Consider the following 17976-nt stretch of genomic DNA (forward strand, 5'->3'; position numbering starts at 1 on the left):
AAAGGGGTCTGAATCCTTTCCGAATGCACTGTATATGTGTACAGATGTGTAAATATAATGTAATGTATATTTTGTATTCTTTAATGTCATTTTCTATTAAGAAAAATAAATGTACTTCAATTTCATGTCCTGTTTACAATGTGCCCTAAAGTTTGTCATGCGACATGTATATTGTCTATGTATTCTATTTCTTTATGTATGTATCCTTTTTCTGAGGCAGAAAGTAGGTGCCAAAATATCCAAAAGCTCTGGAGAAAACAGGTTAGAAATGAAGACAATAAATGCAAAGATGAATAATTAAAATACTTAATTAAAATGCATACATTCTCTCAATGGTGTTGGTGCCTGACACCACTCTCTCCACATGGCAAATATGATAATTATTCAGATGCATCTCCATCCTGTAGGCCATTGACATTTATATCAGAGCATACATTGTACTGTAAATATTTGGTTCATCGTACAGAGGCTACCAGTATTTACCATGTCCTCTCTGTCAGGTAAAATGTTTACATTTCCAATGGAGTCTGACATTGATCATGTGAGGCTACTGACAAAAAGTGAGAAAACTATTCTTCTGTGACAGTATGTCTAAGGTAATCAATGTGATATTCCATACGTTTTTGTATTTCACATTAGAAAGCTTTGCAATGCATATTGGCAAATACCATGGTGTGAACAGCAGTCAAAATTATTATTGGCTTTATCAGTGGTAGTGCTTGGTAAATAAGGTGTTAATAATATGTATATTTAGCATTTAGTTAATTTCAGCTGCATAATATAATTCCAAGGCCTAGCTAATGTTTGTATTATGAACCTCTTAAATATATTTCACAGATGTCAAGAGGGTGTTCTCTCTTCTCCATGGCAACTCCAACAAGCACCAATGACTTTGTATTGTTCAAAGAGTCCAATGGTGCCATGGAGCTACCTGTCAGATATGTGGGAAGTGCATTCACAGGGCTGCCAGGCAAGCAGAACATGTGGATGTCTCTGTGTGGGAGCTGGGACTCCGCCACGGGACTCAGTCAGGTTTGGATCAATGGGAAGCCAAGTGCAAGGAAGCTGGGATACACAGCGGGGAGTGGGGTGAATGGAAAACCCATAATAATCCTAGGTCAGGTGCAGGATGCTTATGGTGGAACGTTCAAAACAAGGGAAGGCATTACTTTCCTAAAGTAATGTCCTCCAATGAATTCAATACAATTATTTTAAAGGCAAGTCCCCAGTCTTTCTAACTGGGTTCAGGAACAGAGGGGATGGCAACATGACCGAGAACGGTGTGATTGCTTTTTAAGTTGGCACCCTGGTAAAGATAAAAAACGTTATTTGGGAAGGCAAACACACTCAACTTATTTAAAACGAAAAGTCAACCAAATCAGTTATTCAAAGACAACAGAAACTGTTTTTGGTCTGTATGAGCTCTGTGATTACCTGGGTCGTCTTCCTACAATATGCAAACACTTAAGTTAAAATGGTAACCGAACAATGTTTTCTTAAAATAATTTTGAGTGCAGACAAATAAAAACATCTGGAAATGGTAACCTTATCCTGACCATTGAGACATTACAGGAGCGCCAACAGATAGGGTTGCATTAGAGCCATCCAGTGATTGGTGGACAAGGTACACACCAAAGGTCACCTAGAAAACAAAATCACAACACAACACATTTACAGCATACTCACTGAATGGCCAGAATGGTAGTGAGAACAACAGACAACAAGCCTAAAAATGTATCCAAAATGGGGTCCTTCTTGGATAAGGGATACTGTATATTGAATACTCTGCTGTGTGTTTTCCTTGTCAGTTAATGCTCTAGTTTTTTATGTACTCTACCTACCTCTAGTCTAAGGTCAATGACACGGACCGTTGCAAATGCAGTCGACCCAGTAGTAAGTCAGATAACGTGTCATGGGATAGGGACTATCTGAAAACTCAACCCCCCCCCCCCACTGACCTTCCCCTTGCGATAGGCAGAGAGAGACAGAAGAGGCTCTTTGGTCTTGGCTCCTGTGTTCTGATCAACCCCGATCATCTGGCATCTGCCACAGCGGCCTGCCACCTTCACGTCATATCACAAAGAGTTGATGCAGTTATAGATTTTTGTTACCATTTCAGTAATACGTGTCACCATATATGAAAACCAATCTGCATCCTCACCTGGAAATGGGTGTTTCCAATAATCAAGTGTGACCAATCATCTTCCTCAAATGGCTCCAATCCAGAGATGACAAAATTGGCACGAAACCGACTGATAAGCTCATGGATGTCAAGAGGCTGATGGTCAGAGGATTCCTCTCTGTCCCGTAGTGGTTAGACAAACCACAAGGAACAAGAAAAAAGGATGGCTCACATTAATCAATAACAAAAAGGTTTACCTATGACGATCTTTGTACATGTAATTCACTAGGCCTACATACTGTATAATTTAGTATGTCACAAATTCCAAATGTGCTCCACCAGGAATGTGTGAGGCCCGTAGGCATGTTATACTATACCTGCTGGTGATGTGTCTCTGAAGTAAATCAACACTGGCATGGTTGATCATTAAGTACTGGGCTTCATTCACCAAGGAGAGGGCAGTGGATGAGACCCCTGGGCCAATGACAAAAAAGTGTAAATCATTATGAATTAAAGAGAGCAAAGATATCCCATTGGGGTAAAGTAAATTCCAACATTCATGCATACAAAATAGATTTTTGCAGACAATAGGAATTACTGAAGAAACCATTATGATGGATACCCTATTATGGTATCTGAACTTAGGTTTACCAAGGACATTTCCCTTTCACCTTTTTCATGGCCCTTTTTCATGTTGCGAATGAAATCAGGACTTTGCCTTATCAGACGACAAGGCTGTCCAAGGAACTCTGAGAGCCATGATGCAGCTTCATCGCCACAATCTACTGTTTGAACCCTTAGGAAGGAGAGAATACAATAACAACCACTACAACATTTCTGAATCAAGGTGATGGTCAAATACAGTGCCTTGCAAAAGTATTCATCCCCCTTGCCATTTTTCCTATTTTGTTGCATTACTACCTGTAATTTAAATGGATTTTTATTTGGATTTCATGTAATGGACATACACAAAATAGTCCAAATTGGTGAAGTGAAATTTTAAAAAAGAACTTGTTTTCAAAAAAGTAAAAAAAATAAAATCTGAAAAGTGGTGCATGCATATGTATTCACCCCCTTTGCTATGAAGCCCCTAAATAAGATCTGGTGCAACCAATTACCTTCAGAAGCCACATAATTAGTTAAATAAAGTCCACCGGTGTGCAATCTAAGTGTCACATGATCTCAGCATATATACACACCTGTTCTGAAAGGCCCCAGAGTCTGCAACACCACTAAGCAAGGGGCATCACCAAGGAGCTCTCCAAACAGGTCAGGGACAAAGTTGTGTAGAAGTACAGATCAGGGTTGGGTTATAAAACAATATTTGAAACTTTGAACATCTCACGGAGCACCAAGGGGGGTGAATACTTTCGCAAGCCACTGTATGCTTATTTTAAGTGATCTGTTATATCATCTGAAGTCAAAGTGGCAGACTTCTGGTAGACCAATGATTATGAAAAAAAATTTGATCATAATAAATACTGTATGTCATTCCTGACACTGATCATACATGTCTTTCAAAGACATAGCTAGTAGTTTAATTATTATTATAAATAAAAAATACTCACCTGTCACCACACACCTTGCTTTGACACACCCCATGACTCTGGTGTGGCTCATTGTGGTTTTCCAAAGGGACAGAAATAGTGTTCATTCCTGAAAGATAAGAGGAACTCCTTTAGAATATATATATATATTTTTTTAAATGTCTGACTGAAATATATGCGAGGGGTGCCGCTGAATAAAGACTCCTAGAGTGTCACAACAACAAAAAAGACTATTATATTTATAATGCCTGACCTGAGGCCTGCAGGAGCAGTGTGTTCGAGGGCAGGTAGATCTGCGGATGAATGAGGCATAAGCGTGGTTCTCTCTTTTGGTTCAGACACACTCCATTACCATTCACCACCATCCAGCCCCGGTCATGGAGCAGACCCAGAGGGCCCACTGGCCAGTCAGTCACCTGCATAAACACACATCACAATTAAAAACACAGAAGTAGTAACAAGTCAATTGATACAGTATACCGATAGGCACACACATTGTAATTCTGTTTAGTTGATGAAAGTCATTCTTACCACAAATATCCAACAACAGGTGACTTTTATCCAAACATAACATGGGTATTGGAGAACGATCATCATTTGCATTGTCGATTTAACGAGAGCAAAACAATACTGAAAGAGAAATGTGCACAAACCTCAAACGCTGCACAGGATTTGATTGGATATATGTAGATATTAGTCAGATACTGGGCCTTCCCTTGGCTCTTTGCTTCCTTGGTGATGGCCTTGCCTCCATATTCGTTCACAACTGGATCTGTAGAGGCATGCTCTCTATTGTCTATGTGTTTAGGTTTCCCATTGGTAAGCAGACACAGACTGGAGCCTTTAGAAGAGGTGTTCGATTTCAGTCTGTCTAGTTTCACTTGGTCCACTTCGACTGGTTTCTCCACAAAGCACTCCACCACGAAGTTCAAGAAGTTTTGGCAGTCCTGGAAGGTTGACATGTAGCCGAAGGACACACGCACAGATCCTGTTGGACGACCATCAACCAGGTCTATGTCGTCTCCACAGACATGACCCGCCTTGAAGAAAACAGGAGAGGACAACAGTATATTAGGATGAATTATTATCTTTATCGTCTTTTATCGTCTTTCGCACAAACACATGCGCAACGACACCTCAAATCCACGACTCACCTGTAGGTTGCTCTTCACGTCTTGATTGGTGATGCCAAGGAAGAGCTGACAGGCACCTGTGTTGCAGAAGCAACCTGTCCGCACATGGATATTGAAAAGACTAGCCAGCTTGTCCACCTGAGAAGAGAAAAAGAAAAATGGTTGGAAATGTTAACCAATCAGCAGAATTTTTGGGGGGGCATTCATAATACCCAGGCTATGTTAATTATGAATTGACTTGGTAAACTCCTCTTTCACATATGTTTGGATGTGCGAAATTACTAAACGCAAACACTGTAGGGTGCAGTGAATCAAATAGGCTCATTTGAGTGAACCTGAGAGTATCCAACTATTTGTCCGTGACAGTCCGTCAAGTTGAAGTTGAGGATGGCTCCCTGCGTGCTCGGGTTCTCAAACTCGCTGTCAGAGTATATCTGAGCAACTGGTTGTCCGTTGCCATGGCAAAGGCTCGACAGCAACATGTACGTATAGCGTGCTAAACCAAATGTATGCAGCTGGACCTTGTCCATGCCTCCTGAAGGCGAAAACAAGGAAACAAGGTTACAATACAATAGTTTAAAAAAGGTTTTATTGACTCAATTCAATTGCTGTCGAACATTGGTCCATTCCTTACTGATGTTCAAAAGATTTCTGTCATATTGAACAACCACTCAACCAATTGAATTATTTTAAATGCACAGGTCTTACTTTGACACTTAATGTAATGGCAGATGATATTGATGCATTATATGAGCAACTTCGCTTTGTTTCATCCGTGCCTTTAAATTATTCATATGTACATACCTGTGAGTGTGTGTAGAGCGTCAAAACTATGATTTAGAGCAATGACGTCCAGGAAAGAGATGGTGCCATCTTCAAACCTTAAATCAGAAAACAAACAAGGTTGATCACAAAAAAAGTAGCAAACAATACAATGTTATCCTCTCTAAGCCAGGCTCATTCAACTTCATAAAGATTTTTTGTGCATTCACAACCATAATATAATTTCAAGGCTCATGGAATAGTTTACCGGTTAGCCATATTTGGCGTTGGCACATAATAGTTCTCCCCCGCTAGGTAGGCCGCTGCTGTCCCCCCACCAAAGTATGCTTTTCTTAGGAGGGCAGCTGTATCATTCCGGACCAGAAGAGCCCCTAAACCTGTGGGGAAGCCAAACATCTTATAGAAGGAGAAGGGAACAAAGTCCGCTGGGTGCTCCTGCAAATCCAGCGGAGAGCAGCTGGCAAAAGAGGCAGCATCCAGCAGGACGAACCACCGGCCCTGGCTGTCACACGCTGGGTAGAGCTTCCTCGCCTGGATGCCCCTCACGTACCCCAGGGAGTACTTTCTGCCAGAGAAATTGCTCTGTGCTGGATAACAGAAGAGGTGTGGTGTCTGGCCACTTCTGCATTCACTCTGGGCTACATCTTTGGCTCTGGCCTCTACCTCCTCGGGGGAGACAGGTAGAGAAACTACACCCAGTGCTGAAGTAACTCCTCTTATGCCGACCACCGAGGTATGGTTATCAGTCAGATAGCAGAACTGACTGGCTGGCTCCGTAGCAGTGGGAGGCCTCCAGGGAAAACTCTCAGCGACTAATTTGAGAGCTGCCGTACAGCCAGAGGTGAAAATCACAGAGTATTTTTCAGGAGTGGTGTTAAAATGCTGCAATATCCTGCAAGAAAATACATTTCTGTTCAGGACATATCCTCAATAGCAGGGCATAAAAAAGTGTTCACACAGTTACATTCATTCGGATGGAATAATGATGAGTAATTCTTTCTGTGAAAGGAGAGGCTTACCTGTATCTGACATGCTCTACTGTGTCATGCGTCAGTCTGCTGCTGGGGTTATGGCTGTGAGGGTTGCCTAAAGACAAAAATATTGAAAGAATAGAAGAATATATTAAAATCGGGATACAGGTGTATTCATACACACAATTGAAGTCAGACGTTTACATACATACACCTTAGCCAAATACATTTAAACTCAGTTTGTCACAATTCCTGACATTTAATCCAAGTAAAAATTCCCTGTTTTAGGTCAGTTAGGATCACCACTATTTGAAGAATGTGAAATCTCAGAATTAATAGTAGAGAGAATAATTTATTTCAGCTTGTATTTCTTTCATCACATTCCCAGTGGGTCACAAGTTTACATGCACTCAATTAGTATTTGGTAGCATTGCATTTCAATTGTTTAACTTGGGTTAAATGTTTCGGGTAACCTTCCACAAGCTTCCCACAATAAGTTGGGTGAATTTTGGCCCATTCCTCCTGACAGAACTGGTGTAACTGAGTCAGGTTTGTAGGCCTCCTTGCTCGCACAGGCTTTTTCAGTTCTGCCCACACATTTTCTATGGGATTGAGGTCAGGGCGTTGTGATGGCCACTCCAATACCTTGACTTTGTTGTCCTTAAGCCATTTTGCCACAACTTTGGAAGTATGCTTGGGGTCATTGTCCATTTGGAAGACCCATTTGCGACCAAGCTTTAACTTCCTGACTGATGTTTGGAGATGTTGCTTCAATATATCCACAGAATTTTCCTACCTAATGATGCCATCTATTTTGTGAAGTGCACCAGTCCCTCCTGCAGCAAAGCACCCCCACAACATGATGCTGCCACAGCCGTGCTTCACGGTTGGGATGGTGTTCTTCGGCTTGCAAGCATCCCCCTTTTTCCTCCAAACATAACGATGGTCAATATGGCCAAACAGTTCTATTTTTGTTTCATCAGACCAGAGGACATTTCTCCAAAAAGTACAATCTTTGTCCCCATATGCAGTTGCAAACCGTAGTCTGGCTTTTTTATGGCGGTTTTGGAGCAGTGGCTTCTTCCTTGCTGAGTCGCCTTTCAGGTTATGTCAATATAGGACTCGTTTTACTGTGGATATAGATACTTTTGTACCTGTTTCCTCCAGCATCTTCACAAGGTCCTTTGCTGTTGTTCTGGGATTGATTTGCACTTTTCACACCAAAGTACGTTCAACTCTAGGAGACAGAACGTGTCTCCTTCCTGAATGGTATGGCGGCTGCGTGGTCCCATGGTGTATATACTTGCATACTATTGTTTGTACAGATGAACGTGGTACCTTCAGGCGTTTGGAAATTTCTCCCAAGGATGAACCAGACTTGTGGAAATAAAAAAATAAAAATTCTGAGGTCTTCACTGATTTATTTTGATTTTCACATGATGTCAAGCAAAGAGGCACTGGGTTTGAAGGTAGGCCTTGAAATACATCCACAGGTACACCTCCGATTGACTCAAATGATGTGTTAATAGAGGACCCGGCAGCCTATTTAGTTGATGAGGAGCAACAACAGTCTCAGAGTAGGAGGTTCAGGTGCAAAAATAGGAGGCATTTATTTACAGTGCAGGAAGTGATGAAGAAGACTGGATACAAAGTTCAGTATTTAAAAAGTGTATTCTGAAAAATAGTTGACAAAAATCTTTTTTTGACAAAAAATTGAACACAGGGCAAAACGCCCATAAACTCACACATCTGAGTTTGGCAGAGTTAAAGAGCGTAGGGCCTAGTGGTTAAAAGCGTAGGGCCAGTAATTGAAAGGTCGCTGGTTCGAATCTCTGAGATGACTAGGTGAAGAATCTGTCGATGTGCCCTTGAGCAAGGCACTTAACCGTAATTGCTCCTGTAAGTTGTTAAGGATAACAGCATCTGCTAAATGACTAAAATGTAACAGAATGTTACCTCAACAAACAGCTCTCCATGAATAAGGAGAACATGGATCCTAAAAGGACCTGCCCTAACCTGGCATACAACTTTACATTTACATTTACATTTAAGTCATTTAGCAGACGCTCTTATCCAGAGCGACTTACAAATTGGAAAGTTCATACATATTCATCCTGGTCCCCCCGTGGGGAATGAACCCACAACCCTGGCGTTGCAAGCGCCATGCTCTACCAACTGAGCCACACGGGACTTTAAACAGGTCAATTCTCAATAGACAGTGTTAATAATATGCTTGAATGGTAATACAATTGACATGCAATGGCCAATACTTAACTCGTTAATGAAAACAAGGGCATCATTTACATAAACACTCCAAAAATGTATGTAGCAATTCCAGATTTCCCCTTTAATAGAATTATGTCTTCTTTTTTTTTACACTTTTAACAACTCAACACATTATATCAGTTGAACCTAATTATATTTGGTATGTGAGGAAAGACTCACCATATACATTCCTGGAGATATCCCGATAGAATTCTCTCACCAGTGACTCGGGGTATAGTGTTGTTCCAGCATGATCCAGGTATGTAATGCCTGTCAAAAATTTGTTTTTTGAATTTGAGAAATCTTAGTAATGAGTTTCTTTCTGGATAATCACTTAGGTGCATCGAATAACAACACTTGCACCACTTAGTGGTAAGTAGACGTATTGCCATAAGGACACAACAACATATACAGTAGGCCTGTGTTACAATGTGCTGCACCGGTTTGCGATGAATCAGCATAAGTTGATTTACTAACTTTAAACACGTTTGGCGCTGTGACTGAAGCCCCACGCAAAAGTACTGTACCTTTAGTCCTTGAGAACTCCCGTTCTATTACGTCTTTGAAGTCACTCTTATAACCGTAATGACTCCAAACTTCCTCGAAGCTCTCAAACGTGCACAGTTGATTAAAATTCAACGATTCCTTCTCCGTGGCCTCTTGCAGCGGCATTTTCGCGTCTACCTACCTAAAAATGTAACTTTGAAGTTCTGTCTACAACTGAACTTGCACATGTCGAATGACAGTAGTGGTAGCTAAAAGACAAACACTTACTCATTGACAAAGTTCTAAGTCCACACTGCATCTCTAACGGACAGTAACAGTCATTTGTATCTTAACGATTTACCTCGCGTTCAACAGATCAAGATAAGGGGACTGAGATAATACTAGGTCTATGACTGGGATAGCAGGAAATGGAATAGAACATCAACTACAGTACGTATGGAAGTGGACTGAGTCTGTCAATAGGGGGCAATAAGTGAGCAAAACACATTACTGGCCAATGAAAATAAAATACTGTTGCTGTTATCAATGATTTAGTGTGTTAACCAGAACAATTAAAATTCCTATTCAGTCAAGACCAATTATTTAAATGATTACTTCATTGGCAGTGTGCAAACTTAGGCAGGAAATGCCAACAACGAACGGTGAGCCATCATACTCATGCCTTCCAAAACAAATAATGAAAGAAAAGCATTGTAAGTTAGAATTTTGTTAAGTTAGTGTGGGGGAGAGGTGGAAAAATGATTGTTATCGATCTCCTGGCATTGACAACTTAGATGGAAACCTACTGACGATAGTAGCTGACTCTAGACACTCCTATCTGTCATATCTTTCATCTGAGCCTAGAGGAAAGTGTTTGTCCTCAGGCATCAAATCAAATGGTATTAGTCACATGCGCCGAATACAACAAGTGTAGACCTTACAGTGAAATGCTTACTTACGAACCCCTAACCAACAATGCAGTTGCAAAAAACAATGCAAAAAAAATATGGATAAGAATAAGAGATAAAAGTAACAAATAATTAAAGAGCAGCAGTAAAATAACAATATCGAGACTATATACAGAGGGGTACCGATACAGAGTCAATGTGCGGGGGCACCGGTTAGTCGAGGTAGTATGTACATGTAGGTAGAGTTATTAAAGTGACTGTGCATAGATTTGTCATGGAGGGAAGCCAAAGTCATTCCGCTACCCAAGAATAGTAAAGCGGTCTTTACTGGTTCTAAAAGCTGACCTATCAGCTTGCTGCCAGCTCTTAGCAAATTGTTGGAAAATAAATGTGTTTGACCAAATACAATGCCATTTCTCTGTGAACAAATTAACAACAGACTTTCAGCATGCTTATAGAGAAGGGCACTCAACATGTACTGCACTGACACAAATGTCAGATGACAAGATTGTGGGAGCTGTACTGTTAGATTTCAGTGCAGCCTTTGATATCATTGACCATAACCTGTTTTTGAAAACATTTATGCATTATGGCTTTTCAACCTCTGCCATGTCATGGATTCAGAGATAACTATTAAATAGAACACAGAGGGTTTTCTTTAATGGAAGCTTCTCTAATGTCAAACATGTAAATTGTGGTGTATCGCAGGACAGCTCTCTAGGCCCTCTACTCTTTTCTATTTACCAATGACCTGCCACTGGCATTAAGCGAATCCTGTGTGTCCATGCCAATGATTCAACCCTATATGTGTCAGCAACCACAGCTAGTGAAATCACTGCAACACTAAACAAAGAGTTGCAGTCAGTTTTAGAATGGGTGGCCAGTAATAAACTGGTCCTGAACATCTCTAAAACTAAGAGCATTATATTTTGTACAAATCATTCCCTAAGTTCTAGACCTCAGCTGAATCTGGTAATGAATGGTCTGGCTGTTGAGCAAGTTGAGGAGACTAAATTACTTGGTGTTACCTTAGATTGTAAACTGTCATGATCAAAACACCACACTCCACAAAGCAGGTCCTGCAGGCTCTAGTTTTAGCTTATCTTGATTGTTGTACAGTCATATGGTCAAGTGCTGCAAAGAAGGACCTACTTAAGCTGCAGCTGGCCCAGAACAGAGCGGCACATTATGCTCTTCATTGTAATCACGGGGCTAATATCAATATGCATGCCAGTGTCTCTTGGCTAAGAGTTCAGGAAACATGAATATTGTTTGTACAGTGAACTTAAACACAGCAGTGACAAACACAAATACTCCACCAGGCATGCCACCAGGGGTCTTTTCACAGTACTCAGGTCCAGAACAAATTCAAGGAAACATACTGTATTATACAGAGCCATGATTGCATGGAACTCCCTTCCATCCCATATGGCGCAAGTGAACAGCAAACCTGGTAAAAGAAACAATTAATAAAGCAATACCTCACGGCACAACGCCTCTCCTCCATGTGACCTACTTTTTTGTGTTTATACTGACATGTACACTACCGGTCAAAAGTTTTAGAACACCTACTCATTCAAGGGTTTTTATTTATTTGTACTATTTTCTACATTGTAGATTAATAGTGAAGACATAAAAACTATGAAATAACACATATGGAATCATGTAGTAACCAGAAAAGTGTTAAACAAATCAAAATATGCCTTGATGACAGCTTTGCACACTCATGGTATTCTCTCAACCAGCTTCATGAGTTAGCCACCTGGAATGCATTTCAATTAGCAGGTGTGCCTTTTTAAAAGTTAATTTGTGGAATTTCTTTCCTTTTAAATGCGTTTGAGCCAAATAGTTGTGTTGTGACAAGGTAGGGGGGTATACAAAAGATAGCCCTATTTGGTAAAATACTACTTAAAAAGGACTTTTAAAGAATTTAATTTAAATGTACATTTAATTTTTTGATCACAAAAACAATGAGAAAATATGGAAAAATAAATAAATAATGAAATGTTAATTATATAAAGCAGCCTGTGTAATCATCTGCCAGAGAGAAGCCACAATCATCCCGAGCCTCAAGTAATACATTTGGGCCAGATACCTCACACTGGAATCATCCCGAGCTCAATCCCTGCATCCCAGCCATAAGTAATACTGCCGAAGGTGGCCCAGACTCGGGCCACATGAAGTCGGCCGAGTCTGACTCTCAGCCGAGTTCCCCGACTCTCAGATCCACCGTGCTAGCTGGAACTTTTCATGTGGGAGACGCAACCCTTTTGACACCCGTGAACACTGGAACTTTGGGTTGAGACAATTGTGTTTATGTGCCAAGGTTTGCCGAAGCCCGGTCCACTCTGTGTTCGGTGGCTCCCGCAATCAGTGACGTACCTCGATTGGCAGTGCCCCTTGGGGGTACTTCTGTCAAAACGGACTCGTTTTACACAAGTGGGGGAGAGTGCCCCCTTGTGGACCGAGAGCAAATAATTACTCACCCTTGGGAGATGGCTTAGTTTGGAAAAGCTTCCAAACTAAGTTGTGCGTCCGTGAGACTGTATAGCCTGGGTGAACACCGGCCCCTTATGGACATAGAGGCCTCTGGCAAAGGCTGACATAGCACCCCGTTTGGCCATAACCACTGATGTCCCAGTAATGTTTTTGTGGAGTGGCTCATCGGTCACTCGGCCCTCGCTCCAGGGGTTACCCGAGCCAAGTACCCGGAGGCTTCTTCCTCATCGGAGGTGCCCGCAAGCCCCACTTCCTCCACCTTCTGGAATTGGCAATAGTACTGTGCATGCTAGAATAACCAGGCGACTCAACGCTAGCTAGCCACGTACAGTATACTAAACATAAGATCTACCCAAGCAATTTCACCATTAGGATTCCAGAATAGCTAGCTGCCTCGGCAAGTTAGTTAACCTGGCTAGCACACTATGAAGCGCTTGTTAGCTAGCCTGGTCTCGAAAGTCCACGTAGGATCGGATCACAGAGGTGGGACTCGAACTCTTCTGGGAAGAGAGGAAATTGGTGCTTAACCAAGGCAGACACAGGCTGCTGGGAATACCCACAGAACCTGGTTCCTCTTTCTCTTCTTGTACAGAACCTGGTTCCCCTTTCTCTTCGAGTAACCTCCCGTAACCGGCGACAGAGCACACAGGAGTCGGGAGACATTCGACCCAAACCAACGACCAAATCCATCTCCGCGTCCTGCAACTCAGACCCAGCCGTGGTACGGGTGATTGATTCGGTGCAGTGAACAAGTGACTTTGTGAATTTGTTTGTTGTACTCCGTCAATTGAAAATGGAATTAGAGTTTTGAAACATTTGCCATTTTGATGATCTGTTTTGATTTTTGGGTACTGTAACACTTTACTGTAGGTGTCCTTATGCATGCATTTATAAAGCCTATATAACGGCTACATAACACATAGCATTTGTCATAAACTGTCTTAAGTAGTTTTAAATAGTTATGACTCATGAGATTATAATGGGTGTTAAGAATTACTGTTCATCCTGCCCTTACAAAAAAGTCTGACAGGAATCCAGCAGGAATTCAACCTTTTGTGAAGGAATAGTGTAGGTGTCCTGCAGGAATCCTGCATTATTGACAAAATCCTGCAAGAGTATCATTTATCCTGCAGAAATTTTGAAAATCCTGCACAAACATGACAATTCCTGCAGGAATCCTGTAGGATCGAAACCTGAAGGATTTTGATAATCCTGCAGAATATGGCAAGTCCTGTAGGACATGACAATTCTTGCAGGAATCCTGCAAGACCTAAATATGCAGGATTTTGATATTCCTGCAGGATATAGCAATTTATGTGGGACCTGGCAATTCCTACAGGACTAGGTAAATCCCAGCACGAATCCTGCAGAACCGAATCATGCAGGATTTTGATATTCCTGTAGGATATGGCAATTCCTGTAGGACCAGTTTCAGCACGAATCGTCCAGGGTTTTGATATTCCTAGGGCCATATCAGATAGTCAAACTGCTAGAAGAGATAAAGTGTGTGGGAGAGGGTCCACATTATTTTGTTTATAGCTAACTAGTTTTTGATTCCAAAAAATCTTTTAAACTCTTCTTCACAATTTACAACAAGAAGACGAATGGTCATGTGACATCTTGGTAACCATAGCAACAGTTGACAGTTGAGGAAATGGCTGCAAGGCAGTTTAGCTAGCTAGTACAAGTACTGATCATATTACAAAAAAAAATTACAGGTAAGAAGGTCAGAGAAACATACATAAAATTACAACAAATGTTTATGTGAACATGTTAGGGGGTAGCATAGTCATTTTTTTATGTGTTGTGTTTTCAGAATATTAGTTATGAGTAAGTTAGCTAGCTTAGCTAGCATGTTCTCTACCACTGCACTGGCTGCTAGCTAGCTAACTAGCTTTGACAAAAACTTTTGGAAGTGACAAATACTGTAAGGTTTAATATCCCTCTTGCTCTGTCTCTTTGGTACTGTTGTCACAAGTTAGGCTATACTTTTGAAGTGTTTTGAAACAGATGGTGATAGATTAGATTTTTTGAATGACTAGGCAATTTTTTTCAAATTATAATACACTAACAAAAAAACATGGGTCATCACTACACATATATTTTCTCTGAAGAAACATAAAATAACATTAAAGTAAAATAATAAAACCACTACACATGAATTGAGTTTCAAAAGTTAGGTCAGGGGTTACAAATGTACAAACCTATGATAGTCCTAAGAATACAGTGTTTTTTTGTTATTGGTTAATTCTAGAGATTTGATAAATATTGGATTTCAAGTAAAATATATTGCATTTGGGGACAGATTTCAAATATTTGTTTTTGTGTGTATAACATTTACCAGAGAGAATTAAGAAATTAACGACTAATTCCGTAGTTTGGTTTTCATTTGAATAATAACATATTATATCTTTCATTGTAAATACATGGGTCTTATTGATGAAATAAAAAATGTAGATACTTAACTCGCTCCAAATAACTTCACAGAGTCACACTCACAAAAAATGTGTATAATAGTTTCCCCTTCTTTATCACAGAAAATGCATATCAATCAATCAAATGTATTCATAAAGCCCTTTTTACATCAGCCGATGTCACAAAGTGCTGTACAGAAACCCAGCCTAAAACCCCAAACAGCAAGCAATGCAGATGTAGAAGTACGGTGGCTAGGAAAAACTCCCTAGGTAGGCCGGAAGCTAGGAAAAAACCTAGAGAGGAACCAGGCTGTGAGGGGTGGCCAGTCCTCTTCTGGCTGTGCAGGGTGGAGATTATAACAGAACATGGCCAAGATGTTCAAATGGTCATAGATGACCAGCAGGGTCAGATAATAATAATCACAGTGGTTGTAGAGGGTGTAACAGGTCAGCACATCAGGAGTAAATGTCAGTTGCTTTTTCATAGCCGATCATTCCGAGTTAGAGACAGCAGGTGCGGTAGAGGGAGAGTCCAAAACAGCAGGTCCGGGACAATGTCCTCTAAGTCCATACATTCAGACAACAAGTAATTACAAGGGGTTATTTTGTGCAAGATTTGAAAGTGAATTTCTTTTACTTTATTTGATATGCACAATTTGTGAGGGTGCAACCAAACGTTCTTCCATTTAATTTCAGTAATGTATTCATTCCAGCAGAATTTCCCTCTAGGAGAGATCTTGTTCTTGGAGTTAGAGTTTTCTTATTAAGAATGTATTATTACATTTCTTATCCAGCAGGGAGAAAACGTCTAACATAAGTTGTGCATCTATATTGACATGTTGTCCAAAACACAAATGAGCTTTAATTAATTGAGTAAGTCCTGAAGGTATGGCTTTGCATATAGAATTACATTCTTTATAATGTATTGGGAAGTTATATGTGTCTAAGAACTTTCTATAAGAGAATATATTTCCTTCTTTATCAAATAAATCAAGCACAAATATCATATTTCTAATCAAACCACTTAGGGAAGAACAAAGACTTGTTTTTAACAACAATATATGTGTGCCTTGTGTGGAGAGAAGTTGTGGACATAACATCGTTTTCAGGCTAAAAGGGCTTGTTCATGAAATTTGGACAGTTTGATGGGTAATTTTGCTGGAGAATAGTTGCACATCCACAAAAATTTAAGATCACACAATTTCATAAAAATATGACAGGGAATTAAGTATCGTATAGATTCAGAGCTAAGCATACATATTTTTATCCAGTTTACTTTAAAGGCATTGGTGATATCAATGAAATCTAGTACTTCAAGCTCACCATCAGCTCTTTGGTTTGATATTACAGACTTCTTTAATTTGTGATGTTTATTTTTCCATATAAAGTCAAGGAAAATTTGGTTGATATCCTTGCTGGTTTGATCGGCTACAGATAGGGATAAAGCAGGGTAGACAAAATGTGACTTATGCTTTGGACAGTAAAACCCTTCCAATTATAGAGAGGTCACACTGGAGCCAGTTATTTAAGCTGGATTTTGTTTTCTTTCATCGCTGAGAGAAATTTAGATGTTGATGGGCAATATGTTTTTTTTGCCATGTGCACCCCTAAAAATGTCACGTTATCTTTCACTGGAATATTCTCAACAGATTGGTAATTTGAGTTATATATGGACAGTATTTAGCATTTATTTAAGTTAAGTTCCAGACCAGAAGCAGATGAGTGATTTGATAATATTAAGTGCAATAGCAACTTGATCCTTGTCTTTTAGAAACAGCTGTATCGTCTGCTAATTGAGATATTTGTATTTATTTTCTAAATATTTAAATACCTTTTCATTCAGTGTTGTTTAAAATGCTGATAGAAAGTAATTCTACAACTTAAAGGAAAAAGAAAGCTGAAATAGGGCAACCCTGGCGTACACTACGGTGAATATGAAATATTTTAGATGTGTTACGATTAATCATAATAGAACTATTAATATCTTTATAAAACATATTGATAACAGAGACAAAGCTAGTCTCGAAACCAAAAGTGTACAACGAATGTATTAGGATTTTGTGTTTAATTGTATCAAATGCTTTACAAAAGTCGAGGAATAAAAGAATAGCCTCTGAGTCAACTGAATCAGCGTAATCAATCAAGTCTAAAACGAACCTAATGTTACAGCTGATTTAGCAACCTTCCATGAAACCAGTTTGGGTTTCATTAATATGGTGGTTTAGGCCCATTTTAAATCTATTAGCATAAGCTAAAGCAATCAATGTAACGATTCTCGTCCTCTTCAGACGAGGAGTATGAAGGATCGGACCAATACGCAGCGTGGTAAGTGTCCATGATAGTTTAATAAAACTGAACACGACAAAATACAAAAATAACAAAGTGAATAATAACGAAAACCGAAACAGTCCTGAAATGTGAAACAAACACAGGAAACAATCACCCACAACACACAATGGAAAACAGGCTACCTAAATATGGCTCCCAATCAGAGACAACGATAAACAGCTGCCTCTGATTGGGAACCACACCAGGCCAAACACATAGAAAACAAACAACCTAGAAAAAAGAACATAGACTGCCCACCCTAACTCATGCCCTGACCAAACTAAAATAGAGACACAAAAAAGGAACTAAGGTCAGGACGTGACAGTCAAAATCACTTTCTGAGTCAAAATGCATGCCGAGATCTACCGCTCGGGTTTCATGACTTAAAAAATGTAAGCCTATGCAACATTAACCAATTAAAAACAGTACTGTAGCAATGAGGTTTGTGCAGTAAGCTATAGGCCATTATCTCCGCATACTGGCTTTGCTTTAATTTACCTGCCAAAATTTGAGGTAGGCT

The 17976-nt window shown here is 40.1% G+C and overlaps 1 protein-coding gene across 1 annotated transcript; it reads right to left on the minus strand.

Moving 5' to 3' along the window:
* Positions 1 to 292: 292 nt before the first annotated feature.
* On the minus strand, positions 293 to 9666 carry LOC139562362 (molybdenum cofactor sulfurase-like). The gene is made up of 15 exons (XM_071380039.1): positions 9349 to 9666; positions 9002 to 9091; positions 6605 to 6671; positions 5833 to 6477; positions 5607 to 5683; positions 5138 to 5337; positions 4824 to 4940; positions 4323 to 4709; positions 3923 to 4085; positions 3691 to 3778; positions 2794 to 2918; positions 2500 to 2596; positions 2162 to 2300; positions 1959 to 2063; positions 293 to 1642 (listed from the first exon to the last, which is right to left on the minus strand). Exons 1-15 carry the CDS (start codon positions 9491 to 9493, stop codon positions 1547 to 1549), a joined length of 2541 nt encoding a protein of 846 aa, XP_071236140.1. The 5' UTR covers positions 9494 to 9666; the 3' UTR covers positions 293 to 1546.
* Positions 9667 to 17976: the final 8310 nt, after the last annotated feature.

Source organism: Salvelinus alpinus, chromosome 32, assembly GCF_045679555.1.
Source record: "Salvelinus alpinus chromosome 32, SLU_Salpinus.1, whole genome shotgun sequence".
NCBI classification, from domain to species: Eukaryota; Metazoa; Chordata; class Actinopteri; order Salmoniformes; family Salmonidae; genus Salvelinus; species Salvelinus alpinus.

Coding starts and splice junctions, on each gene's coding strand:
- LOC139562362 (XM_071380039.1), bottom strand. CDS start 9,493: ATGCCGCTGCAAGAGGCCACGGAGAAGGAATCGTTGAATTTTAATCAA. Junction 5,338..5,606: donor CGCTCTACACACACTCACAG/GTATGTACATAT, acceptor TTTCGCCTTCAG/GAGGCATGGACAAGGTCCAG. Junction 3,779..3,922: donor ACTGCTCCTGCAGGCCTCAG/GTCAGGCATTAT, acceptor CTTATCTTTCAG/GAATGAACACTATTTCTGTC.